General features: G+C 48.8%; 2 protein-coding genes across 3 annotated transcripts in view; both read right to left on the bottom strand.

The window, feature by feature from the left end:
* Positions 1-563: 563 nt before the first annotated feature.
* cdc42ep4a (CDC42 effector protein (Rho GTPase binding) 4a) lies at positions 564-11908 on the bottom strand. Of its 2 annotated transcripts, none has more exons than XM_076143048.1 (2): positions 11494-11908; positions 564-3510 (listed from the first exon to the last, which is right to left on the bottom strand). In XM_076143048.1, the coding sequence occupies exon 2, from the start codon at positions 3396-3398 to the stop codon at positions 2304-2306; it is 1095 nt and encodes a 364-aa protein (XP_075999163.1). In that variant the 5' UTR covers positions 3399-3510; positions 11494-11908; the 3' UTR covers positions 564-2303. The 2 variants fall into 2 exon arrangements, with proteins under 2 accessions (XP_075999163.1, XP_075999164.1); XM_076143049.1 differs by lacking the exon at positions 11494-11908 and adding an exon at positions 4426-5917.
* Positions 11909-14691: 2783 nt separating this feature from the next.
* The window catches only part of LOC142992732 (protein sidekick-2-like), a 35342-nt gene continuing 22964 nt past the window's right edge, over positions 14692-27069 (bottom strand). Inside the window, exons 31-43 of the mRNA XM_076143264.1 lie at positions 26887-27022; positions 26439-26495; positions 25905-26006; positions 25662-25777; positions 25389-25575; positions 23720-23857; positions 22845-23006; positions 22631-22756; positions 22380-22544; positions 22115-22255; positions 20488-20635; positions 18249-18378; positions 14692-16661 (exon numbers count right to left, since the gene is read on the bottom strand). Coding sequence (XP_075999379.1) covers positions 16242-16661; positions 18249-18378; positions 20488-20635; positions 22115-22255; positions 22380-22544; positions 22631-22756; positions 22845-23006; positions 23720-23857; positions 25389-25575; positions 25662-25777; positions 25905-26006; positions 26439-26495; positions 26887-27022 — 2028 coding nt within the window. The 3' untranslated portion in view covers positions 14692-16241. The remainder of the gene's footprint in view (positions 16662-18248; positions 18379-20487; positions 20636-22114; positions 22256-22379; positions 22545-22630; positions 22757-22844; positions 23007-23719; positions 23858-25388; positions 25576-25661; positions 25778-25904; positions 26007-26438; positions 26496-26886; positions 27023-27069) is intronic.

Below are 27069 nucleotides of genomic sequence, written 5' to 3'. Positions count from 1 at the left end.
ACACATCCACACACACATAATGGAGATGAAAGATTGAAGAGAAATGATACAATAGTGCAGCGCGGTCGTGTATCTAATGTGGATGGAGTTAAACGGAATAAACTAATAAACATGGACGGGATGAGACGACCTCATCACCTCACGCCAGCGTTCATCTAACCAGCTTCCTGTTATCCAGAGAACACACACACACGCGCACGCACACGCACGCACATACACACACACACACACACATACACAGAGATCTGAACCCTCCATTTAGAAAAATAACCTTTGCAAAGGCTTTCAATTTCCTCAGAGAAAATGACAATAATGCTTTGTGCCGGCACATTTACCCCTGAGTCATCGCGCCGTTCTCAGCGTGAGTTGTCAAATCGCTCCGGAGACGCCGTCCAACTCTGCTGCGATTGCTTCCTTCCTTCCTCTGCTAGGAGAGGCCAAGAACGGGGACAGGAAGTGGCGTGGAGCACTCCAGGAATTCCATTCTTAAACCATTTCAAACACTACATGTGTGTGTAATAAAGCACAGAGATGGAAAAAATGCACACACACATGACAGGAAGTGAAGATGTTCAGGATTCATTTTATTGAAAAATATAGGTTATTTTGGAGAGTACAGAAAAAGTAGTAAATACACGAGAGGAGACGACAGGAAGGCCAAATGTAACACACACACACACACACACACACACACACACAGTAGTGTTTTCACTCAGTGGGAACATAAATACACATGGATCCATTTCATTTTCCTCTTTTACACCAACGGCTTTGTTTTTTTTTCTGAAGATGAAAATCAGTCCACAGTAATGAATCCAAAGCTAACGGACAGATCTGATTGGCTCTCCCAAGGCAAATACAGAGCCAGGAAGCAGGATTTTGGCACGTGTGTGAGTTTCAGTTTAAGGCAGTGTAATGAACTGAACCTCCAGATTTCCAGCCGTAGTTTTTCCCAATGACGCAACATATACAGTGGAGCTGCAACCGTGCTGCAACTCTCTTCCCCGTCTTCCTCATCATCAGATCCTTCAAACGCCGATATGACACAGACGCAGCTCACAGATATCAACACACACATCAAATAAAACACACTAGTGTCTCGGGCCTCCTCATTAGTAGTGGTGAGGTCGTGTTAGGAGGTTAAGGCTGTGCAACCGTGCAGCTGCTGGGATGTGACAAACACACAGGAAGGAAGCGGTTTGCAAGCAGTCGCGGTCGCCCGGTCTTCACTCGAATGACGTAAAGAGAAACGGTGAAAGAAAGACGGAGGCAAATCTGCAAACTCTTCAGTATGACAGGCAGTTGAGATGGATCAAACACTGAGGCAGAGCGTGAGTGTGTGCAGCGCCTCTCCATTACCCTGCACCCTGCTCTCCATCTCTCTGCCCTCCTGTTAGCGGCGCCGTGGTTTATGGCGGATGCAGAGTCGTGTGTCTCCATTAGCTCCTCCCCCCCCTTTAGGCCCGGCATCAGAGAGTGCTGCTCACCGTCAAGCTAAACCCAGAAAAAGGTTTTCAGCGTGTTATACGGCAGGAAACGGCAGCGCCTCACACATACATACATACACACACACGCACACGCACACTCACACACACACACAGGGGAGGGGCTCTGTGGCTGATCTGTGTCATATTTTCCAGACAAAGGAGACTCCAGCCAGGGCTTCACACTCTGGCGACAAACACGGTCCCCCTTTATTGTGACAAGATACCCATCGATGATCCCGTGTTGACAGAAGCCTTCTGTTCCGCCTCACAGTGCTCCCACAGCAGAGAGAGAGAGAGAGAGAAAGAGAGAGAGAGAGAGAGAGAGAGAGAGAGAAAGAGAGAGACACACAAACACAAACAAGTAGAGGAGAGGCAGAGGGGGGAGTAAAGCGCATGTGACACATCAAGTGAAGGAAAAGAGAGAAAGTGTGAACTGAGCTTTAGATATGGAAAGTGTGTTTTTCCTACAGAGGTCCCCCCCTCCTCCCCTTTTCCCTGTTGCCTCCCTGCTTTCTTCAGGAATGTTCCATATTCAGCGAGCGGCTCCTTCTGCGTTTCAGTTCCCCAAAAGTTTCTTTTCAGAGGGTAGGACAGACTGACAAACTGAGGAAGGACTCAGGAAGTCTCCTCACATGCTAACATGGACCCCATCTATCCATCTATCTTTCCCACAATCCTATTCCCACAGCACCAGGGGGAAAAAAATGAATTCTCAGTTTCCATTCAGGCGCAGATCGGCGCCGCCGGAGGAATTGCTACTTACACATAAACCCACTCCGGAGTCCAGCCCTCTTATTTTGGGCGACTTTGGGAATCTCATACTCGGATCTCGTCGTCTTCATCGTCCTCCATGAAGGAGGAGAAGTTGCTCTCCTCCTCCGGCGGCGCACTGAAGGTGGCGCTGTCCGTGTCGCGACAGTCGGGTTTCTCCTCCAGCGCGGCCGAGCCCGAGCTGGACATTGAGCAGCTGTCCAGGTGCTGCAGGTGTTTGGGGAGTGTCTCCGGCGTGTCCTCGGGGGTGTACGTCCCCCCGTCCTCAGGCTCCACATCCATAGACTCGGCTGGAAGCACTGACGCCTGCTGTGGCTCTGCTTCCTGCTCTTCCTCCTCCTGCTGCTGCTCCTCCTCCCCCTCCTCCCCCTCCTCTACCCTCCTTTCCTCTTCGTCCACGTCTCCCTCTCTCTCCCCTCCATCCTCTCTGTCCTCTCCATCTCCGTGGCTGCTCAGTGGGGGTGAGGCTCGACCTTCGCTGTTCTTGCCTTCCTCGTAGCCCAGGTCGTCGTCCTCCTTCTCCATCACCCCAAGGATGTCTCCCAGCATGGAGGGTCCCAGGTCAAGGTGGAAGGACATGACCGACTCGGCGCGTTTCATCCCCCCTCCGTAGTGGTGGGACGTTTCTGGAAGCTCCGTCAGCTCGCCGAAGCTCCTCTCGTCCAGCTCCAGGAAGTGAGCGGCCGCAGCCGCGCCATTGGACGGCCGCCCGTCCACGTCCCCGTGTTGCTTAAAAGGACTGGAGGTCAGGCTTTTCGCCACCAGATCGTCTCCTCTGTCCTCGTCATTGAGGAAGGGCAGAGACATGGCGTTCTTGACGTAGGTGGGAGACTCACAGTGGACCAGCGAGTTGTCCCTTTGCTGGTCCACCCTGGTGACGGACTGGGAGCGCTTGCTGCTCCTGAAGGTGCGAGACAGGAGGCCGGGGCGCGGGGAGCGAGGAAAAGAGGTGGTGTCGGGCGGAGGCTCGCCAGAGCGGGTGCTCAGGAAGGATGTGTCCCCGAAGGCGTCGCCGCTGCGGCCCACGTGCATGGTGTGGCGGAAGTCACCCAGAGGAGCGCTGATCATCTCCCGGGTCAGATCCATACGGGAACGCCGCTTCTGGGTCGAGCCGGCGACTAGCTGCTTCAGGATCGGCATGATGGAGGTGGAGAGAGACGCAGTCAGACAGCAGTGGACCTCTGGAGCCAAAACCAACCGGCAGGAGAACTTGGGAACGTCACAGCTTCTCAATTCCACTCCTCTTGGGAACCTAAACAAAAGAAAATAAAGTTCATTCAATCAATCAGCGTTGCGTTCTTGTATAAACATTCAGATAAATTCACGCCATTCAACTTAAAAACACAAAGCCAGACGACAGATAGGACAATTACGTCCAATTCAACATATTCCAGATTCATTCCTGTGAGAAATATTCCCATCTAATCGTTCAAACCCTCCAAGTCGATAAAAACATTTGCGGAATCTTAAGTGTCCCACTAATTACAAGTCTACGAGTCGAAGCCGTCAATTACAGGCAGCAGGAAGGAAAACTGCTCTGTGACATGACCTCTGAAACACACTGAGGGGGGAGGAAGGGAGGGGACGGGACATGGACGGGGACACGGACGACCACAGGACGCCTCTTTATACGACTTTATAATCAAGACCAAATCACCGCAGACCTCAAGGAGTTGGAGAGGAAGGACTCGAGCTGGAGCGGCGTTAAGGGATCGCCAAAGTCTGATCATCTATAGTCACGGAAGAGTCAATTAAGGGAAAGCAGCACTACCATGCGCGCGCACCGTGCATCAGCTCCGGGGCTCGTTGTTGTGACATGAGCGGAATTGGTATCGGCGAGATGACAAGAGCTGAAAGACGATCGCTTAGCGAGACGGATTCCTCTCTTCTTTAGACAACAATCTGTGACAGCCGGGGGAGCGAACGCCGGTCCTCTGCATCGGTGAAGAGGAAACCAACACACACACGCACACACACACAAGCCGCTTCCTGAGGTGCAGCTCTGCGGGACTTTGGGGGGTGGAAGGCGTCTCGTTAGCGGAGTTCGACACATAAAACGCTACATGGCGAGCAGAGCTGCCAGGGTGGCCTACAAAGAATGAAGCATCAGCGGTTTGTGCAGACGCGTGCTGCTATGAATCCTGGGTAGAAACTTGCCCTGGCTTACCTTTGGCTTCCTAAGCATGCGACAACAGAGACTCCATCTTTTTGTCGGTTTTGAACTAAAACCGTTCAGCAAATCAAACCTAGGTCTGCCTCGTTCTTCCGTCTCTTCCCTGCCATCTGAGCGCTCTTCACGCCACTTCCTGTTGATGCCTTCACCTGATTTGGTTACCGTGGTGATGGCATTTCCTGCAAAGGGGTTTCGGCACACAGCCTCCTTCTGTGCGAGACTAGAACATATACAGTCAAAGTGCGTTGTTTCTGCCTGACGTGTTCAATAATTCATCTTGTCCATGTTTATGTAAGAAGATGTTTGAATTATTTATGTTATATTTGTATTTCACTTAATTATTGTAGGAAAATGCTGAAATAGCAGTGAAGCTCGAGTTTGGACATCATGTGAAACGTTTCCATTCACATCCAATGGACTGCTGCCAACACACACACACACACACACACACACACACGGGGGTCACATTTTTCACAGACACGTTTGTTGTTGAAGCCGCACGCTTTGCTGAATTGTTGGTTTCTTTTAAATAACGAGGCAGAAAGAATTCACACCCGGACGAAACAACAACAAGCGCTCCTGACTCGTCGCTCCTGGGTGGCACACGCTGATAGGAAAAGCTATTTGGCAGTTGAAACGAGGGGAAGCTGGGAGACGCGGCTGTGTCCCCCCCCCCCCCGCGAATCGGACTATGAAAAGTTGACGCTGCCTAAACCCACCCACACACAAACACACACACACACACACACACAGATGTGAGACGGCCACCAGGCAGCTTCTGGTTTTCATCCTGGGCTGAATCGGAGCCAGACTCAGGAAGCTCTGGAGCAACCCGAGGCCTTTAACAGCTTCATCAAACGTGACTCACGATACGGCTTTATTTATAGCTGTGTGTGTGTGTGTGTGTGTGTGTGTGTGTGTGTGTGTGTGTGTGTGTGTGTGTGTGTGTGTGTGTGTGTGTGTGTGTGTGTGTGTGTGTGTGTGTGTGTGTGTGTGTGTGTGTGAAAACGCGGGGAAAAGGGCCTGAGAAGGCAGCAGTTAGCGTGGGAAACGCAGGATCCGGGGGCAGCAGGGGTGAGTTGACTTTATAAACAAACTTTCACAACAGCGGCGGTCTGGCTGCCACAGAGATGGGACGTGGGACAGAAACGGGCGGACGGACGGCGGAGAGGGCGAAGACGACAAACACTGTTTACGACACTTCCGTGACCTCTCGACCCCTCCCGGAACCATCGAGGGAGAGAGAGTTGTTGAAGGCGACCGACCCGTCTTGAAGCGTATGCGGTATTTCTCAACCGCCCAAGCACACACACACACACCCCTGCCCACACACACACACTGAACACAGTAGGATCTGTTCCAAACCATTGCCACTGTACTTTTTCTCCCCCTCCTCTCACAACCGCAGGGGTAAATGGCATTCCAGGCCATTACCCCAAATGTATTTATGCAGTGGGAATATAATGTTCACAGCGTTTATACATCACGTAACTCTATTATCAGTATAAATACCTGCCGTGGCTCTTAGGGGGGTTTTAAATCTGCTTAAACACCATAAGGTTATAGCCGGTATAGCACTTTATGGGGAGCAAATACTCGGCGGAAAACGCTGCGGAGAGGACGTAAATCCAAATGGGCTCTTTTACTCCCACTGAATAGGTGAAGAAGGAGAAAACAAGGAGCTCTAAATCACGCGTTTCCTCCGCGCGTCGGCCCGATAACGTCTGGTATCTTTAAATGGAACATCTGCGGTCATTCGGAAGCCAAACCAGCGAGAACAATGAGCGGAGAAAAAGCCCCGCCAGTGTAATTACAGTGAGCGAATAACAGTTTACAGCTTACAACTACTAAGACTGCTACTACCACTGCCTAAGCCCCGCCCCCCTTGGCCTCCACCACCACCGCCGCCGTCACAGGAACCTGGAATTTATAACAATGAAAAACAGCCCCGACATCAGACAGGAATAATGACCCGCCGACCAACATAACTTTTCACTTCCTGTCAATACTCACACCGGACCAGTCGACACTAATACACAGATCACTCATTCTCTCACACACACACTCATTCTTAGATCAGGATTGATGGGCCATTTCCCTAATTGGGTATTGACTCGACCTCTTTTGTGATCAATTAGTCTGGTGTGTATTCTACTGTCTGGGGTTAAGGCGGGGTGGGGGTGGGGGGGCGGGGGGGTTCAGCCTCTCCGACCCATTAGGAATCACTGACCTGGCAGGACGAGTCAATGACCTGAGGGTGAGAGACATTGGGGGGGGAGAGAGTGGGAGAGGACACATGAACTCATTTGGCTCGAAAAAACAAGGAGGGCTGAAATTGCTGTGTTTGTGTGTGTGTGGCAGAAAAAACAAACGACAAGAGAAAAGTAGTAAGAAGCGGATTTGTTACTGGAAGCGATCCACTAACGCCCACGCTGGCAAGAGGTTGTTTCAGACACACACACACACACACACACACACACACACACACACACACACACACACACACACACACACACACACACACACACACACACACACACACACACACACACACACACACACACACACACACACACACACACACACACACACACACACACACACACACGTTCCAGTGATTAAACAGGCAAATGGCCAGTAGTAGATCGGAATCTGCCACACAACTCAGTTAGCAGGCCTGGACGTCTCATTCAGGGGAGGAGCAGGAGCAGCAGGACAAACGGAGCAAATCACATTATGGCTCAGTGATGCAGGCTGGGCAGAACATGGCGGCGGCGGCGGCACCCTGCTGAGATAAATATAGCAATGCACAACACACACTGATCTAATGAGATTTCAGCAAATGCAACCCTCTGACGGGCAGGAACAGCTGGACTCGGTGCTTGTTTGGTGGTGGAAAAGCCTTCAGGTGTCTTTTCTACCCATACACACTGCAAATCAACACAGGTGTGAATTCAAAACACGGCTGGTCAAACTTTGGCTCCTCGCCTCTGTGCGATCCAAGGTTCTTGACCTGACCGACACAGCGAACGGCAAGAACTCAGATCGTCCAAATCCTGAATCTCCACCACGTGACCTCATCTCCGCTCGCACCCTGTACACCGACTGTCTATGCGACACCCGCTGTGAAAATCGCATCACGGCCGTCTCATGCGTGGTAAGTTGGTGCGAGTTCAGTCAGCTATGTTAATGTCAGACCTCACCCACAGGGGCCTTCCTCCTCCTCCTCCTCCTCCTCCTCCTCCTCCTCCTCCGCTGGGATCAAAGCACAACAGGTATTTAAAGCTTCCCTGCTAAATCTTTACATATCCACAGATCAGTGAGTGGAATATCACAGATAAGCAGCTTTGAGTGTGTGTGTGTGTGTGTGAGTGTGTGTGTGTGTGTGTGTGTGTGTGTGTGTGTGTGTGTGTGTGTGTGTGTGTGTGTGTGTGTGTGTGTGTGTGTGTGTGTGTGTGTGTGTGTGTGTGTGTGTGTGTGTGTGTGTGTGTGTGTGTGTGTGTGTGTGTGTGTGTGTGTGTGTGTGTGTGTGCGTGCGTGTGTGTGTTGGGGGGGCGGGGGGGAGCTTTGTTGAGTGATTGCATAACTCACACCTTAATTCAACCTAATCAGCTACAGGAAAGGAAAGCAAAAGGAAAGACTCCATCGCTACATTCAGAGTAGGACAGCAGCCAATCAGATCCTCCCTGGCAGATATCAGGCCTGAAGCGAGTCGAGGCTGCTTCACACGCAGCCGTTGACCTCTGATACCGTTTTAGAGCAGCGGCCCACGCAGCCTCCAGACACGGCGGCTGTCATCTCTTCCCCTCACCTGCTCTTTGAGGAGACTGACGGCTTTGATTGGAGACACAAACAGCCGATGGTAAACATTGAGTTCAAGGCAGGAAAAGTGTTTCTGTGGGCTGCGGCGAGAATTCCAGGCATTTCATACACAAACATTTCTCGTTGCTATTCCTCGGTACTACGGCATGCGATCTGAGTGGTTCGAGCTTTACTCGCGAGGCCTTGGATCGTGGTCGGGGGTAGAACGAGGAACGAAGGTAAACAATGAGAGACCATGGTAGTTTCCAGCTGCAGGTCACTGATCAAACTGGTTCCTAACAACACAAATACACCCGACAGCACAGACAAAAAACACAAATCAACATGTGCACCCAGCCACTGTCCGCACCTGCCGTGAAGCGTGTTTGTCTGCGTGTAGACAGGAAGGGATGGGGGGGATGCGAACGCTCCAATCTCACCGGAAATCTACTTAGCCTGCCCTTCCTGCCCACTCCTGCAACATAAACCAAACCGTCGTCCATCACGCTGCGTTACTGACGGGGCTGAGCAAACAAACAAAGCTCGTATCTCCATCAGCAGCTCGGCTTTAATGTCCGAGCTGAGGCCAAGCACGCAACAACACCATCACGAGCTTTGATTGAAACGAGCTTTCTGCATTATTGAGTGCTTAGTTTGGTCAGTGAGGTCGTTTTAGAGGCTTGAACCTGAATCACTCCTTCTTCTTCAGGGCCTGCAGCTGAGTCACTCTAAAGCCGCTGACAGCTTCCAACCTCCAGCCCAGGTGTCACGTGTCATCGCCCACTTGCCAGGTGCCTCCACCAGCTGCAGATGTGGAGAGAGAGAGTTGACCTTCTTCCTTTTTTTTTTTTTTACTCGAAACACTCCGGCGGCAGGAAAAAGCTGTCCTCCTGCTCCTCGAATGGAAAGAATGTAGGGGGGGGAAATTATGGGATTCTGCGAGTCTTGCTTTCAAGCGCTGGAGTGCTATAATTATAGGGTCAGAGCCGATGAAAAGCAACAAAATGCAGAAGCTGAAGGGGAGCCAAAGACCCGACAAATAGTTTGAGAGCTCTTTTGTGTAACAGACTTTTCAGTGAAATCTAAGAGAGCCACTTGTGTTGTGTGTAATAGAAACGCACCAGATGAGGAGCAATCAACAGACTGGCATCTCAGTGGGAAATGCGACGCACGCTTTTCTTTCTCTCCGAATTTAACATTCAATTATCTGACTAACACAAATCAAACTCAAGGACTCGGATAGATCACAAATGCACTTTACTGCCTGAGAGTCATTTAGAGACGCGTTTGCACTACCCGCCGCTTTGCAACCATCAACCGACGACGACGACAAGGGAAACAGGAAGGCAGTGCAGAATAACTGTTTCCTCTAGCTGAAACAGCACCGGCCGACCAACGAGGACGCCGGCCACACGCAGGTCACAAAGCAAAGAGAATGTTGGGAAAGACTAGAAAACAATGCCGCCAAACAAAACGGCGCAGGAACAAACACGCCATTCAAACAGTGACATGCGAGACGGCCTTAGAATTCAATGTTGGTACAGGGTTATATAAAGGAAACGCTGGACCGCTGCTCAAAGATCAACCACAGTTGGGAGTCTGTGCACACTCACGGTGACGCAAGAGCATGCTTACTGCAACCGAATTGTTCATTGACCAGATTAGAGACAGTTACTAAGAGCAATCGCAAACAACTCGGTATGTTACTACACTGCACATCCTTCAACTGACCGGCTGTGAGCTCTATAATAATCTAACAGTTCATTATCACCATCCTCAGAGGCATTCCAGGGGGGAGAAAAACTGTTTATGTGCGTATTTCCTGGTATGTGAGAGAGGCTGGACAGGACACACACATTGCATTGCCTCAAACAAGCACAAACAAGCAGCATTACACACTCGCCGGCCACAAATAACACACACGTCACTTCAATGCTACCGCAGAGGCTACGGGAAACGACGATTATAGCCAAAATAAAAGTCAAGCGTGTAAAAACCTGAGTCACTTTAGCAAACCCCAAACAAAATCTGAGCAGGTTGTGTTGCCTTGGCGACTGGCCAGCATTCACTGTCTGCACTGAGTGAGTGTGTGTGCTGTGCCCACATAACAGAAAGCTTGGCACAGAGTCCAACACCGCACTAGGGAGGGATAACTTTCACCTTCAGGCCTTTCACACACGTCTCCTGCAGGCACTTAGACGCTTTGTAATTTAAGAGAGAGGGAAGCTGTGTGAACAGAACCTGTTTAGACTGGTTTACCATTCTAAAACAGCATTTCACACACACACACACTTGTGAAACGAGCTGAGCACGACTCTGGCAGGTGAAGCTTGTTCTGTGCCTCTGTTTGGTTAAGCTGAATCCATCACAGCACCCAGGCAGAACAGTGTGACATCTATGTGTGTGTGTGTGTATACTTTTGGATAAGACGGGGTCAAATGTCACAGTTTAAAACGTGCAGGAAAAATGCCTCAGATTTCACCTCACAAGCAGACCCCTGACAACATTATCTCTCCTTGACAATCGCTGAGGTTTTTGTTATCAGTGATGGAGCAACGGCCTGCAGGACCCGAGGGCACGCCGGCTTACTGGGCCCCCCTGTCAATGAGCTCATCACATGGCCCTCTGACCACCCTGCCAGGCAGACTGAGGGGGGGATGCCAAGTTAACAAACCCGACAGACGTGTAACAAAGAGCTGGAGGCAATTTCGAGCTTTCAACAGCTACAATATAGTAGTCATATAGTTTAAAAGTTGATTTTACGACCCAAATACTGATTATAAAGACATTTCAGTTAAATATACAGAATGTTAGTATGTTCCTGAATGCAGCATGACAACATTTGAAACATCACCTGCATCTTAACAAATATTTTAGAGCTGAATGTCGATTTGATCTTAAATTTGATGAGGTAAGTTCTCTTTGATGGGTTTTCTTTTATAAAAATAGGCTTTAATTCCACTTCAAACAGCCACTAACTTGTTCACGGTGTTTCCAAATATAACATTGCATAAAGAATAAACGCTTTAGCTCAGAAGTACACAGGAATGCTTGTTGATACACTGGATGTTTATTGCCATATTTCTGGGTGGGTCTTTGGCAGGAGAACAATAAGCAGCTGACCACAAACGCATCAGCCGACGAGCACCGTACGATCACCGAATACACACAAACAAACACACACTGGAGCAGCACAACACACACATTTATATATACAGATGCAGGTTTATACGCGAGTAGATGTAAGAAAGCTTCACCTACCGGGCATCCCATTCATAAAACCGGGAGCCGCTCCACTTCTTCTTCTAGGCCCCCAGCAGCTTCACAAAGGGGCTGCATGCATCAAACAAAAAGAAACAGAAGAAGAAGAAGAAACTAAACGCTGACGATCCAGATATCTGTTACACTCACACACACACACACACTCTCTCACACACACAGCTCAGGTCTTTCTCTTTTTCTTTTTTCTTTTTTTTACACGCAGTTACTACCGTTGGTGTGCGCGCATCCCCAGGAGCGATGCTGCCGCTCTGACGCGCTGTTAGTCCGCACAAAGCCTCTCGGTACCTCGGTGGTGCGTTTGAACACGCCCTCTTTCATGGCTCCTTAAAGACGCAGAGAGGCAGCGTGGGGCCTGTACACACACACACACACACGCTCACACACGTACACACAGTCATACACACAGTCATACACTCCCGGACGGCACAGCCACATGGCACCGCATGGAGGGAGGAAAGCATCGAGAGTGGAAAAATCAGGATGATACAAATGCACTTAAACGCCTCACAGGCTTCTCTGAGTGTCTGTGGTGTTTTTTTTAACCCTCTGTTACATTTAAAGGCTCTTTGTGTTGTTCTTCTCAATGATACACATAATATCCACTGTGTAACCCTTTGTTGTGTTCCTGTATCTAATGTATTGATAATGAGTGCAGTTTGCTTTGCCCTCCTCCTCTAACTCCCACCTGCCTGATGGGAATAACCTACATTTAACACTGAGTTTATAATGTTGCATTGCAAAAGGGCTGGAAAGCAATAAAGTTGGAAACCCTGAGCTGAACCCAGAGTGAACTCAGCTACAGTAGCCAATCGCTGGCGGGTGAATAAGACTTGACTCTCACCGAGCATCAAGCTGCAGAATAAAGTCCCCCTGCAGCGAGAGACAGGAAGTTATTATCTAAACACACAGACATTCTGAACTTTAAAATGAGCATTTAAACCCGTAACAGCCTCAGTGTGATGAACCTAAAGAGCATCTCCAAGTTGCCTCACACTGCATCTGACTCATCCTGCTTTACAGTAAAACACTGTCTGCCTCCATTGATTAACAATTCAAACACCCACCCACCAGCACCTTCTTGCAGTAGAAATGAGTGAAAACAGCCTCCAGGGCCCCTCAAGGCTGAGAACCTGACGTCATCATAGGGGAATGTGTGATGGGTCCATCTACCTACCTATCTATCTGTCTATCTGTCTACCTATCTATCTATCGATCTATCTATCTATCGATCAATCTATCTATCGATCTATCTATCTATCTCATCTCTATCAGTCCCACAGTCCTCCCCAGTCACTTCCTGCTGTTGGGCCATGACTCAGCCATCTGATGGGAGAATGTTGCTCTGTCCAATAAGGGTCTGGACCTCTGGACTGCTCTGGCACTGCTCTGACCTTCTGTCAAGGCGTGAAACACATTACAGTAAAGTTACTCTTTAACTGCCACAACTGACAAACTGCCATGTGGAATGCAGTCGGGTGAAATGGCCGATGTTCTTTTAGCAGAAATTGATAGATACAGTATATCTCTTTAGTGCCCCCCCCTCTCCCCTCATCTGCCCTCTCTCTCTCCCCCCCCCCCCCTCTCTCTCTCATGCCAGTAGACACAATGTTCCTCCCTCTTGTTATTGTTTAATTAAACTGCAGATTCCCCTTCACTTCTGCTGTGCTTTATGACTTTATTACATTTTTCCGAGCAACACTGTTGTCTTGCAAAATAATTACAAGACTGTGTAAAGTTTGACCAGAACAGAAAGGTCACATGTTGTTGGAGGTCATTTACATTATAGACATAGAATAAAAACATTAAAATATCAATGTAACACCGTTCCTAACGTTATATAATTGATATATTACTGAAAGATGTTTGTACTTTAGAAAACGTTCATATTAGCTGTGGATGAGAAAGTTTCTGTGATGGCTCTCACAGCAATTGAACATTTTGCTGAGCATCAATGCGCAAAACAATCCTGCTCATTTGGTAGCTTCAAGGTTTAATGAGTATAGCCAATTTTCATCTCTTGAATATTTAAAGGGAAGCATATTAGTGTCTGTATGAAGAAGCGGAGGCGGAGACGGAGACAAGAGACGCCGTACAGTTCAGACCAGGACTGCTAATGATTACAAAGACAGAGTGAGACTGAGGAACTCAAGTCTGCATCCTTCTCTGCTCCCTATAGGACACAGAATGGGAATACATGTGGGATTTCTCACTAATTCCTGTAGATGAGATTACACACATTCCGTAGCAAGTAAGGTTATTGGAGTGTTAAATTTAGTATTTCCTCTAATATCAATGGAATATGTGGACTCAGGGGCAGACGATTGATTTTACATTTACTCTCTCCAAACATCAGGGAAATTCAACATGCAGAACAAATTTGTTTTGTGGCTGTGCCCTATTTCTGTGTGTGTGTGTGTGTGTGTGTGTGTGCGTGCTTGTGTGCGTGTGCGTGTGCGTGTGCGTGTGCGTGTGCTACATATTGACGAGTAAGTAAGTAAGTAATTATCCTGGTGTTGAAGGTGAAACATTAGCACAGCTTTGGGTTATTCAGTCACTTTGCATTATTAATCAAAGCAACATGAGACATTTGGCTTTTTTAAAGGATTAAGTTTTAGTTTCTGCTGAGGATACTTGAACAGAATGTAAGTGGGATTTACAGAGGAAACAGTGTGATATTATCCCGTTGTTGTGTTCTGATTTAAATCTAAAGATGTTGTGCTGCCAGTGATGTGACTCTCTCTGTCCTTTCTTTAAATTCTGTCAGCTTGATCTCCCTGTTTGATGCCCCCCCTCCCCCTCCTTCACCTTTACTTAAGATCAATCAATGCTTTCTGACCTGAAAAGGGGAGATTATCTAGCCACTCTCTCCGTCTCTCTCTCCCCGCCGCTCTAAGCTCTTCAGCATGCTTGCACTAGATCAGGTTCCTCCTCAGATTCTTCCCTGGCACTCATGTTGTTATGCATCCCACATCCTTCGGTGCAGCAGGCCAACAACAAGAAGAAGAAGAGGCCAATCAGGCTGTTTCTGCACTTTACCACTTTGTCTTTGAGACAACGTAAACAACTGTTTTGCAGGGCAGGATTCGCTTTCTGTTGTTGTAATTACTTTATGTCCTGATCGTTGTCTCATCTTATAAATCCCAAATTTTTCGATGTCAAAGGATGAGGAAAAGACAGTACAAAATAAAATAATTTATTTGGCAAACTACCATGATCAGGTCCGTAATGTTGCTTCATGATGTATACAGTGATGTCCACATTCAAAGTTTTGACAGATGATATTTGGACCTCGGAGATCGTCGGTGTCATAATTATGCACAATGGATCCAAATCCCATAGAGCAACGTCCCAATCAGCTTTTGGAGAGAAACGGCATATTCAAAAGTGTTGTAGAAAACATTGCAACATATATACAGTATCTACGGCAACCATAAGACGTGTTTCCAGTCCTCATATCAGTGCTGTGACACGCTGTAAGGTATCAGCTCACCCATGGGTCCTTGGTGATGAATTCAAATCCAAAGCATTCTGGATCCTCGGTTACGTAAAGCTTTTAAATAAACACAGATACATATCATAAAGTTGATCTCATTCCCGACTGCTTAAACAAACACGCAGCTTCCTGTGTGTGTGTTCATTTCAATGTTGTGTTCCTCCTATAAAAAAAACACATTTTCTAATTGATCAAAATCAAAGCTGTTTGCCATGCTAGAGTGAGAAGAATCTGAGAAGTGAGAGGGAATCATGTCCCCGAGCTGTGAGGGTGATATACGCAGGATGCTTTAGATGTCACTTACACTGCCAGCCATGTCGGAGGAGAACACACAGCACGTCCTACATGTTCTATATGTGGCCCCATCAGAGCAGAGAGAAAGACAGCATTTGCATGTTAGGTGCTGCTGCGAGGGCTTCAGTGTCATCAAATCCAGGACAGTTGTGCTTTCTAAAAAGGTTCTCAGTCAAGTAGTGTGAAAAACATCCAAGCCAACAGGTTCACAGTAAGAAAGGTTGTCTCCGCTTGTAATTCCACAGACATACGCAGGTTCCAGTAGACCCATCAACCCATTTGCCAGACGACTATAAAGGTGCCACAATGCTTTCACGTGATTTACAACATGACCACTGGTGGAGTTCTGGAGATGTTGAGCTTTTAGCTGATTGATATCTGATAAACGAGACACGTACATATAGTAAACACAGAATGCAATTCCAACAATGATTAGGCAGCTTGAGAAATTCAAAGGCAGCAGTCACACAGCGGCCGAGGCCTCGTGACGCTCCAGCAGAAAGAGTCCTTCCCTCCTCATTTGTTCTTCCTTTGTTCTAATGTCTCATGACCTCATTAGAGTCGCATCTACTATCGTCCAATCTCAGCAAAACAAATGTTCTCTTAAGTGTTTTTTCTCCATAAAGCTGTCATCTTACACAATAATAAAGTCCATTTGAAACAAGGATTTATTTTTTTGGAATCTCAGATTCTCCCTTATATATGTTTGTACCTTCAAAGTTATTCATTTAAGCGACGCACAAAAACGTTCAAATGATTGTCTTTTTCATAAAATATTCATCACATTGATAAACATACAATATCTGTACACACACACACACACACGCATATACACACCCATGCTCTTCACAGAGGAGAAAGCGCTATTCAAGATGTCTGCAAAACAAAAGTAAAGACTTGTCCTTCAGTGTCGTGCCATCATTTAAAGGGGAGCTGTGTGTCAAACAAAAGAGGAGAAACCTGCGGTGGGCGTTTGAGCAGAGCAGCCCAGGCTGCTCGGGGGCCTGTAGAGGGTGCTGTGATGGCTCGGGGGTTCGGAGGACAACAGGGAGGGAGTGGGAGTCCGGCTTCCCTTGGGCCTGAACAGGGTGCTCTGGCTCTGGACCTGGGGCTGTGGAGACGGGGCGGTCTGGGGGAGCAGAGGGGGCAGAGGGGGCAGAGGAGGCACGGGCGGCGGGTGCTGCCGGGACTCCTGCTCCACCAGCGGCTCGGCCTGGGAGTAGCCGTACGCCGGCGGGCGGGACACCCCCTTCTGCTGCCGCCTCCAGGAGTTGTAGTAGGTGGGGTCGCTGATGTAGTGGTTGACAAAGGAGTGAGTCTTCTGCCGGCTCTGATCCATCTCATACTCACTGTCGCTGCCCTGTGAGACAAGACACAGAGACACTTCAATGTGAAAAGACTGAATACTGAAAAACATGAACTTTTAAACAAGACGGATGAATAGATGAAGATGTGGAGCAGGACATGGGGTCGCCTGCGTTACACCGCCAGTGTGAAATGGCTTCATTCTGTACAAGGTCGTCAAACCAGCCGAGGAGTAAAACAACCACAAGTTCAAAATTAGCCTCAGAGAAAATATCACACCTCTGCCTTTGTGTGTGTGTGTGAAGAGTGGCCGTCTGCAGCTCGCCTGAGCGGCTCAACATGTGCTGAGGCAACACAAGGCCATTTATTTGCACAAGTGGCATATAAACAGTCGGAGGTTATGCAGGGGAGAAGAATAACACCAATTTGTGTCCCTTGGGAAAGCGGTGTTTGTTCAAACCCGGGCGAACAATGTTTTGACTGTGCAGGTAGTAGATAAATAGGCCACAGAGACCCGGCACTGAGTGTGGGAAGGCAGATGTTCTTGTTTACAAAGTGCAGGCTTCACGATCCGCTACCATCAACTCCTCTCCGTCATCCATCATCACTTGTAACCTTCTCTCCTCGGCTCTAGACCTCCCTAATCCACACACAAGCAGCCCGTTTTGACATGACATTTCCTGTTTGAGGAGGATTAATTAGTTGTAAGGACATTCATGAAACTTGAGACATGAGAATTAGCCAGATTGCTTCTTCCCATGGGAGGAATCGGGGATGAAACGCTATGAGAGGAGATTTTCATGTTGAGGAGACAGGTTTTTATGCAGAATGTCATTAATTTATTCTCAGAAAAGCCACTTCATAATTAGGCAGCAATCAGTTTAACCAGTAAGGACACGAGTGCTCTTCATACGGCTTCAAGCGAATGCGGCGATTATGAGACATGAAGAGACAGGAAGTTGTCAGGAGACGTAAAGGGAGTTCACAAAAGCTTCAGTTAAGTTGTTCTAAACTTCTGGCAGTCAGATGGTTTCTAAATGTTGTTACCAGATATCCGGTTTACATAAATAGACTTTGCTGATGAAGGAGTGTGAGCCAGGCAGGTTACGTCAACGGATGCAGAGGAGAGAGAGCGAGAGAGAGCGAGAGAGAGAGAGAGAGTCCTCTGCCCGCCATGTTTACACTGGCGAGCAGCAACACGAGCACCAGCAGTGACCACAGGGAATTCTTGTCATTTTTGGAGCAAGGCGGGAAACAAATTCTGTGTTGAACCTAATGACAGAGTGCAGCTTTCAGATGTTTACATGGACAGAAAGTTGCGCAACAGGGAAGAGAAGATACCGGTGCAAAGAGCAAACATCTGAATGGAGGCAGACGCCCAAAAGCAGTTAATGAGGTTTCTCCCTTATGAAACCAGATTTGTATAAACATGTAAACACATTTTTATGATTATTATTTATCTTAGAGACTTCTTTATTGAATCTGTTGCAAAAGAGAAGGACTGCACTTTCAATTTTTTACACATTGACCATGAGAATAGAAAAAGAAAAGATATTCTATTCTATTCTACATTCAAACTATTTCCATTTAAATTCCTGCTCTGTTGGCTAGGTGGAGAGGACGAGGTCAGGGCTCTCAGTACCTGTGAGTCAGATATCTCAGACGGTTTCTCTGTTAGACTGCTGCTCTCTGCCGGGATCAGGTCATTATATTTGGTGCTGACATCCTCGTCGGAGTAGTGCAGACTTCCAGGACTGGGTCTTGGTGGGGATCTGGACAGACAGAGACAACAGAGTGTATCAGAGAGGGAAAGCAGAAGACACAAACCGAGCAGAGCAGAGAACCAATTTAAGCGAACTGACACCAAACAGTCAGATAACAAATGAAACCTTCACTGATGCTCCGTGCGGGATACTTTAATGTGCTTTATTCTCTTGATCTCTGCAAAGATCAAGTATGACTGCCGCTGGAGACGGTGAGCCGACACTTCAAAAATAAGGAAACAGGATCCTGAGAGAAACATCAGATCATCGCTGGGAAAGGAGCAATAAAGCAGAGCGAGCGCACAGATTGAGATTTCCACCTGAGCAAGCATGACGGCCATGAGCTCGCCCAGGTATGATGAAGCTCTGTTATTAGCCCAGGTCCAGTAAAGAGACCTCTAGCGTCCTTTGTCTCTACTCATTAAGTCCATAAAGTGAAGCAGAGAGGAAACATCTGTGGGGACAATTATTTTGAACAGGAGCGCCGTAATGAGTGTGGCTGCTGCGGTCAAGGTTTGACGATTTGCTGAGATTCTTGGACGGGACGGGACGGTCCAAAGGGACAAACGATAACAGAGGGCGAAGCCGGGGGAAATCCCGCTAACGCAGCTTTAAGAGAATAGTTTCCTTAGTTGCCTTGGGTGAAAGTCAAAGAAATAACAGGAAGTAGGGCTGACATGTTACAGCCGTCTGAAATGGAAAACGATGTACGAGCCGATGGAATAAACGAGCGGAAAAGAGCTGTAACGTCAAGTTTAATACGGAGGAATAAAGTAGACAACCTTGACAACCTCTCCAATAAAAATCAATATTGGGTGACACGTATGCAGGAGCAGAATGTTGTTGTAGGAACAGGAAACGGGAAGACACGACATGACCACGGCCGTGAGGGGACGGACATCAGGACGCAGGGACGTCTCCTCTAGGTTAAAGGGGGTGACGCAAGGAGACAAACCTACTTAGAATTCAGAAAGGATTGAGACAGACGTTCAAAAGAACAGGACAAGAGTGAGTGGCGAGGAGAGCGGGCGGAGCCACGGATCCCCTCTCCCGATTACATTCCGAAATGTTGGCAGTGAGCTGTGAATTATTTAGGAGTGCTGTGTCTCTCCCTCCCTGCTGGCCTTATCTGTCTGCTTCATCCCTCTCGGCCCTTTCCAATCCCCCCGCGGCGAGCCCTCCCACTCTCCCTTCTCCCGCCCCGCAGATCATTAGCAGGGAGATTGGAACGCTTCAAAGAGACGGAGCAGCTCCGGGTCCTTTGATCATCTTCTCGGCCTCGTCGGTCAAGGAGAAACCACCGCAGATTCATTCACTCACCCCGCATTAGTGTGCAGTGGTCAAACCCCCCCCCCCATACACACGCCCATGCAGCCATGTGACCATATGCCCTCCTGACGCCTAAGCGATCATTACACAACACATTCCCTCTAAGTTCCCCACCGCCGGAGTTTGTGCCCCTCCCCCTCTCTAATCTAATGTTTACCTAAACATTACCAAAGAGTTCATCTGCCAAAGTCCTGCTGACTGATCGAAGGAAGTGGCCCCACACACATACATACACACACATACACACATACACACACTCACACAAACAAACACACAACTCTCTCACACACACACACACACACACAGACAGACAGACACTATACTTGTTGAGATTGCTCTCACTAGCACGGCGCTCGAGGCGTGGAGGGAGGGGGGGGGGGGGGGAGGGGGGAGGGAAGTGGCGAGTTCTGGGAGGGAGGCCAGAGCAAAATGGCCGCCTCTGAACCATAAGCACCCTTTGTCTAAAGCGCTGATGGACAGACAAAGAGCACATGCATAAGCTCATGCATGCTAACTAGCCCTTCATTGTGTTGTCCCCTCGTCTAAATTGTTGCTCGGCACAAACAGAATATCAATGAGCCGAGCGGAAGGAGGCCCGAAATTAACCGCCCGCTCCACTCCAGGCCGTGATTTGTTCTTTTAAGACTGACAGAGCATTATGAGGGGAGACGAGAGCCTCCGCCATTAGCATAACATGTCAACGTAACAAGTAACACTGTCAACGGGAGATAGAAACAAGACAACCACATGTCTGAGTGGCAAAATGGAGGACTGGGAGGCTTGACTGACCGTGTGTAGATGCCGTTCTTGCGACAGAAGGAGTTCTTGACGGAGAGCCGCCTGTTGTTCAGTTCCAGCGACGGGAAACGTCCCTCGTCCAGTCGAACCATCTCGCCGTGGGTCAAAGGCAGCGAGGTACAGTTGTTGGACAGGTTGCCTTTACGAGGACAGAACAGATCACAACAAATCACACAGGAATCCATCTTAAACATAAGCAACTAACAACATAAATAACAGAAGCAAACACTATAAACCCTGAGCGTGAGGCTCGTACTCCTGAGCAGCGGCGCCGGGCTGTAAAAGGGTTCGTAATGTGCTCATATATTGTTGTTACGTTCTCCTCTCCTCCTTTTAAATTCATTTATCGACACCCTAGCACGTCGCCTGGATTGAGGATTCATCGCATGGGGAAGCAAACAAATCCAATACAAAAAAATGGTGTTTTCAGAGAGCAGGTCATCAAATCTTCTGCCTTTGAAAATGAAATGAAAATGAAAACACCCATACACACACAAACTCGCACTCTCTCACACACACACACACACACACACACGCACACTCACACTCTCTCACACACACACCGACCCACTAATTCACACACACACACACACACTCACACTCTCTCTCTCTCTCACACACACACACCCACTAATTCACACACACATACACTTGCACTCTCGCCCTCTCTCACACACACACACACACACACACACTTGCACTCTCTCTCTCTCTGTCTCACTCACTCACACCCTCTCTATCTCTCTCTCTCTCTCTCACAAACACGCACGCACGCACACACACAATAGTATGTGTTATGGGACTCTGCGGTCGCAGGATTACAGGTTCCAGGGACTTTCCTCCCTCGGTGGCCCCGGGCCCAGAGTCCAGCTCCGGCCCCTCTGCTAAAACAAACAGCCGTCAGTGGGACCAGATCAGATCCACGCCTGGGAAAGTCTGGGAGGGGCTTAGATCGAGCACCCCCCTCACCCAAACACAAAAACAGGCCTGTCTGTCTGCTCCAGGTCCTGCCAAACTGTTTACTGACCCCCGAGGACCCCCTGACATCGCGTTAAATGCTGATAGAGCAGAAAACGCGTCGGGTGCGAGGCCTTCGACCCGACCCTCCGCTTTCTCCCAGCCGCCTGTCATGTTACACCGGCCTGCAAAATAACCCCGCATGACAAAGGCAGCCGTCAGTTTAGTCGCTTGGCAACCAATGCGCATTAATTGGTTGCTGGTCTGCGGCGGCGGTGCCACCTGGAGTCGCGAGTCACGGGTCTCTGATGGAGGAGGCTGATGACTCCCAGGCTGACGGGGGTGAGTCCAGCCACACGCCGGTGCCAAACACTTTATCCCAGTATTGATCCTCGCTGTACTTAAACCTGAATGTTTACTCATCTGCCAGTTGGTGATGTTTGGCCTCGCCCCTGCGTTCTCTGCGTCTTTTCACCCGTCAGACAAACAATGTGAGGGAATCGAGCTCGTTTGTATAATTGGGCCGAGCAGTCAAGCTCCCGTTCCGCCGAATAGATTTCAGATGTGCAATCGTTAAATGAGGAATTCTAGATGCTGAGCAAACCTGTGTGGAGGAGGAAGCAGGAGCAGAGTGGAGTGGAGTGTGTGCATGTAGTCCTACCTGAGTCTGCCTTCTTGGTGTACTTCTTACTCTGGCCTCTGATGATGAGGATGAAGACCAGCAGGAGGATGAAGATGAGGCCCACCAGAGCGATCACCACCAAGAACCACCACTCCTCATAGAAAGGAGAAACTTTCTGGGCTGAACACAAAGCAGAACGCAGACGTGAATAAAATATGTGTGTGTGTGTGTGTGTGTGTGTGTGTGTGTGTGTGTGTATCCTCCATATTGTGATATTAACCCTGAAACATAAAGTTCAATCAACCTGATATGGAAGGAGACGGCACGCTGGGGGAGCCGTAGCCGTAGTCGTTGACCGCAATTACTCGAAAGTCATAGGTGACCCCCTCTCTGAGCATGTCCAGGTTAAGCGTGTACGATGTCACTTCCTTGGGAATGTCTTTGATGAGGATATCCCACAATCCTTCATCTAGAGACAATATGAAAGCAAATATTCAGATATAAACGTAATTAAAAGCTTTTTTTCTGTGACCGTGCACAAAACTGTGTTCTCACCGGAGGGCCTGGCCTCGATGACGTATCGCGTGACGGGGGCGCGGCCCTGATCACCGCTGCTCCAGTGTAGCGTGAGGGCAGTGCCGTAACGGGAGATGAAGGGTTCTCCAGGAGGGCCCGGGGCTCCTTGGAAAGAACATCGTGAAGGACGGTTAGAAATGTTTCGCCTCTGTCCAATGATGAACATGAGACTGAGACGCTGAGACTGTCTCACCTTCTCCCGGGCCGGTGGTGATGTTGGCCTCCACCTCTGGGCCGTACGTGAGGGTTTTGGCGCGGATGCGGAAGTTGTAGGTGATGCCGTCGGCCAGGTCTTTGACTTTCATCCACAGGGGAGCGCTGCCCTTCACATCCACTGTCACTATTTTACTGACACCTGGAGTGCGAGATGAGGAGTCTGTACAGGAAACACTAAGACTCTAGATGCTGTTTTCTAGAAAGCGTGTAGCCAAGCATGGTGCACATGAACACAGAGATCAGCATAAGACACAGACACAGCAAAGACTGAGAACATTAGCTGCTCCATAAATTCTATAATACCACCCAGCCGCTGCATTGACCTCAGGTGGCAGTTGAGAGAGAGCAAAGCGTATTCTATTAAGCTAGCAGTAAAGGTTTTCTATTTCAGCGCCAGGACAGGCCGGCACCTTCTTCAGAACACACCCGCTAATATTCCCCATCTCTGCCGTCTCTCCCCTACACACTCTGTTTTGCCCTGTGAGTCGGCCGGCGAGGGCCCGGGGAACCGCCGCAACCTCGGCTCAGCATTCCACCTCTGCTCCCAATTACTCAGCAATCTGGTCCAGGCAAACTACACCTCGCCGGCTATTATCCGCGTCTCACTCAGTCAAAACGGAAGTGCTGCAAAGCCTCAGAAGAGCATTCTGGCATATTTTACCCGCCCGTGCCATATATGTACTTGAGGGCCTTGTACCCATCTGTAACTTATTAGAAACAGGATCTTAAGCAGAGCAGAGTAAGAGAATACTATGGTAACCAGGCTGGAGGTTGTAAATCACTGTCTGAAAGCCAGCTGAGGAATGTCAATGCATGGCAAAGCGATTAAGGCTCCAGGCAGGAGTTTCTCACCATCCACCGGGGTGCATGGCTCATAAACTAGGCGGTAGCCCTCGATGATGCCGTTGGCTTGCTTGGGCTCGCCCCAGGACACGTTGACTGAAGTCGTGGTCAGCTCGCCAAAGTGGATGAAGCCGGGGGCGCTGGGAGCTTTGGAGGAGAGAGGGAGGGAGGGAGAGAAGGACGGGCACAACAACAACAACAACAGTTAGATCGAGTCGCAGAATCCAGGCGAGACAATACACTGAATATTCAAAGGCATAGGAGGCGTGAGTGAGCCTCAGTGAGAGATTTAATAGTTCCAACAAAAAACTTGGAGCACAAATGAAACAATCATAAATCAGTGAGAATATCAAAGCACAATACGTCATGTGACTGCTAACTAATTCAGCGCCATTAATCCATCTTTTTGTCATTTCTCTTCAGAAGGTGTACGAGTTGAATTTTTCACTTTCAAGTCTCGTAGGAGGAATTACAACCACGACAAAACAACAAGAGAGCAAATGTTCATCAGGAGATCTAAGGCGACGAGACACCCAAACAGCAGCACTTGGAGACATTACCCGCTCGCTTTAATCGCTCTTATTGACGCGGTAAGAGCGCGAGATTGTTTTTGTTGCACATAAAAAGACTCATCGCTCTCCGTAAAGTGAAGACATCCGCCGAGGGACAGACGAGATCAATACTACAAAAGGGCAGAGAAGAAGATCGCTCATGACTAAGCAAATGAATCACTTAAAAGGCAAACTTGATGGGAGGATCAGTGTGACCTTGAGCGGGAGCGCTGAGAAATTGTGCGCGCTGACCTAACCCAGACTCCGCTTAGTGTCAGCGCTTAAGACGGAATTCTGCATAAAATTTTTTCAGAAAGCTTGTGTTGGCCGGGCTCCCAGCACGCTGTGGTGCAGAAAGCCTAAATTCCTGCCTGCGTTTCTTAACTTCTCAGCATTTTGTAACCCTCACCAATGTCACAGCCTTCACGGGGGCGGAAAAAACAAGAGAAATTTATACTGTAAACGATTTTCTTGCTCCGCCGGTTGAATCACAGAGGAGGGACTTTTTTTGCGAGCTGGTAAACACAGACGTCTTTGTGCAGTCGTGGCCAAAAAGCTAATCTACATGTGTCCCCGGCTCTCTGCAGTCATCGCTCTCCTCCGCTGTCATTAGGCTTCCGCCCCCGTAGCTTTGCCCTGGAGGGCGTGCTGAGAAGACTCTGATCTCTCATAGCCTATCTCAGAGGAAAAGTCTAAAGTTGTTGGTAAAAATATTCTATTTCCTAGACTAGGAGGAGCGCGTCTGGGCTTGTTTGTCTTCAAGCTGGAGTGAGTCTGCTGTGGTTTGTGTCCCTTTCAGTAGCATAGAACAGCGAGATGAAAGTCCTTTTCATCTGCGAATCGGGGCGACAACTTGTGTAAGAGGAGGCCTGACCTTGGGACACTGCTGAGGAAGTGCTTCAGGAGCACAAACAAAGTGGCGGGATAATAAGGACGTGCACTTGTGTGAGTGAAAGGGAGAGAGAGAGACAGTGAGAGAGGGAGTGAGAGAGGGAGGCGGGGCGAGGGGCAGCAGGGCGAGCAGAAAAGGAGACACTGAGAGATTCCAGTTGGTCTTAAGGATCATAAATGCGCCTGAAACAGCCGCTGACCATTTGAACGTCTGGATTCTCTGCATCATACCTCACCTGCTTGCTGAGTGCGCCCTCTGGTGGGCACGGAGCGGGGCCCGTCCCCTGCAGCGTTGAAGGCTGCCACGCTGATCATGTAGGTGGTGTAGCCCGTCAGGTTCTTCAGCTTCACCCCAAGCTCGGGCAGGAACAAAGTGCGCAGGCGCTCCGTCTCGTTCTGAAGCTGGAACTCCCAGAAATAGACCTGAGGAAAGACGACGGCGAGAGGTCAGAAACGGAAGCGTTGCGAAGGAAGAATAGGAATAACGAATACGGAGAAGTTAGCGAGACCTTGTAACCCTGTATGTCCCCATTCTGAGCATCGAGAGGAGGCGGGTCCCATGTGACATCCAGCTGAGTGGCGGTGGAGGACTGGATGAGCACGTTGGAGGCCGGAGCAGTCGGGACTGAAACACGGCAGAGCGAAGGTGTGAGGGGTTAGACAGTCCTCTCTCATAGACGAACATATGGAGCAAGTTCCTAAAAAACATATGCGAGCAAGCTGCACGGTGTCTGAAGAACACACACACACACCTGCCTCGCCGACAAAGACTTCCTGCGGCGCACTGCTGGGTCCCTCGCCCACAGCGTTATACACACTGAGACGGATCTCATAGCGTTTGTGTTTACTCAAATCTGCAGGGGAAAGAAACCACGGCTGTGTTACAATACAACAGTTAGGATACTTTAAAAAGAGAGAGACACACACACACACACACACACACACACACACACACACACACACACAGAGTCAGATGGATGCCAGTTACAAAGGCAGTATGAACGAAAAAAAGGCACAGGAATGAAATTGGAATGCAGACTTGTGAGGAGTTGAAGTTGTTGTGGGGAAACCGACTGCGGCGAAAAGAAAGAAAACACTGAAATAACGACAGGCAGATAGGAAACATTAAAGCCAAATGCACATCAGAAGACGATGGTGGAGTGGGAGGATGGTACAAAGTGTTCACGCTGGTAATTACTACACCGATGACATATTTAGTGCGACCAAAATAAACAGGATGACATGCAGAGGAATGCAGAGCGATGAAGGAGCGACAGAGGACTTACTGTCCAGTTCATACTGGGTGAGTGAAGACTCGCTAAGGTTTCTGACGCTGTACGGAGCTGCAGTTTATACGCCGCAAATGGAGGGTCGGGGGAAAGAGAAGAGCGGCTGTCATCAGTTTATTTTTGCATGAGGTAAAGGGCAAACCATAGATATGACAGTGACATCATCATCATCGCCAAAAGCTTAACCTACCGAGACCCTGTGTTCTCATAAGTGGACATTTTTCCTTCCCTACACCTTTTCAATCTTTGTGCTTAACTTAAACCTGTTGTCCTCATGTCTGGACATTTTCTAATGTAAAAACATAGCAGACAGGAAGCAACACCTTATACTTATCAGGTCCTAGTGATTCTTTATAGCGAGGATACATTAATAATGTACCCAAATTAAATGTCGGGGTCACAGGAGGATAAATCGGAGGATAAGTGGTAATAAAGGACAACTCACTGGCCAGATCGGTCCAGCTGGTTGAGGGACTATTGACCGTGCGGATGGTGAAGCTGCGGAGTCGATCGTAGTGCAACTCTCTGAATCTGACCCGGAACCCCAGCAGGACGCCGTTGATGTGATCCTCAGAGGGCGGCTGCAAGACAAAGGGGACCGGTCTGAAACGTGTCTGCCTGACCTCAT

Source organism: Genypterus blacodes, unplaced genomic scaffold, assembly GCF_046128005.1.
Source record: "Genypterus blacodes isolate CSIRO-AG114 ecotype Tasmania unplaced genomic scaffold, CSIRO-AGI_Gbla_v1 ptg000022l_1, whole genome shotgun sequence".
Lineage (NCBI taxonomy): Eukaryota > Metazoa > Chordata > Actinopteri > Ophidiiformes > Ophidiidae > Genypterus > Genypterus blacodes.
This window is presented reverse-complemented; position numbering and strand designations above follow the sequence as displayed.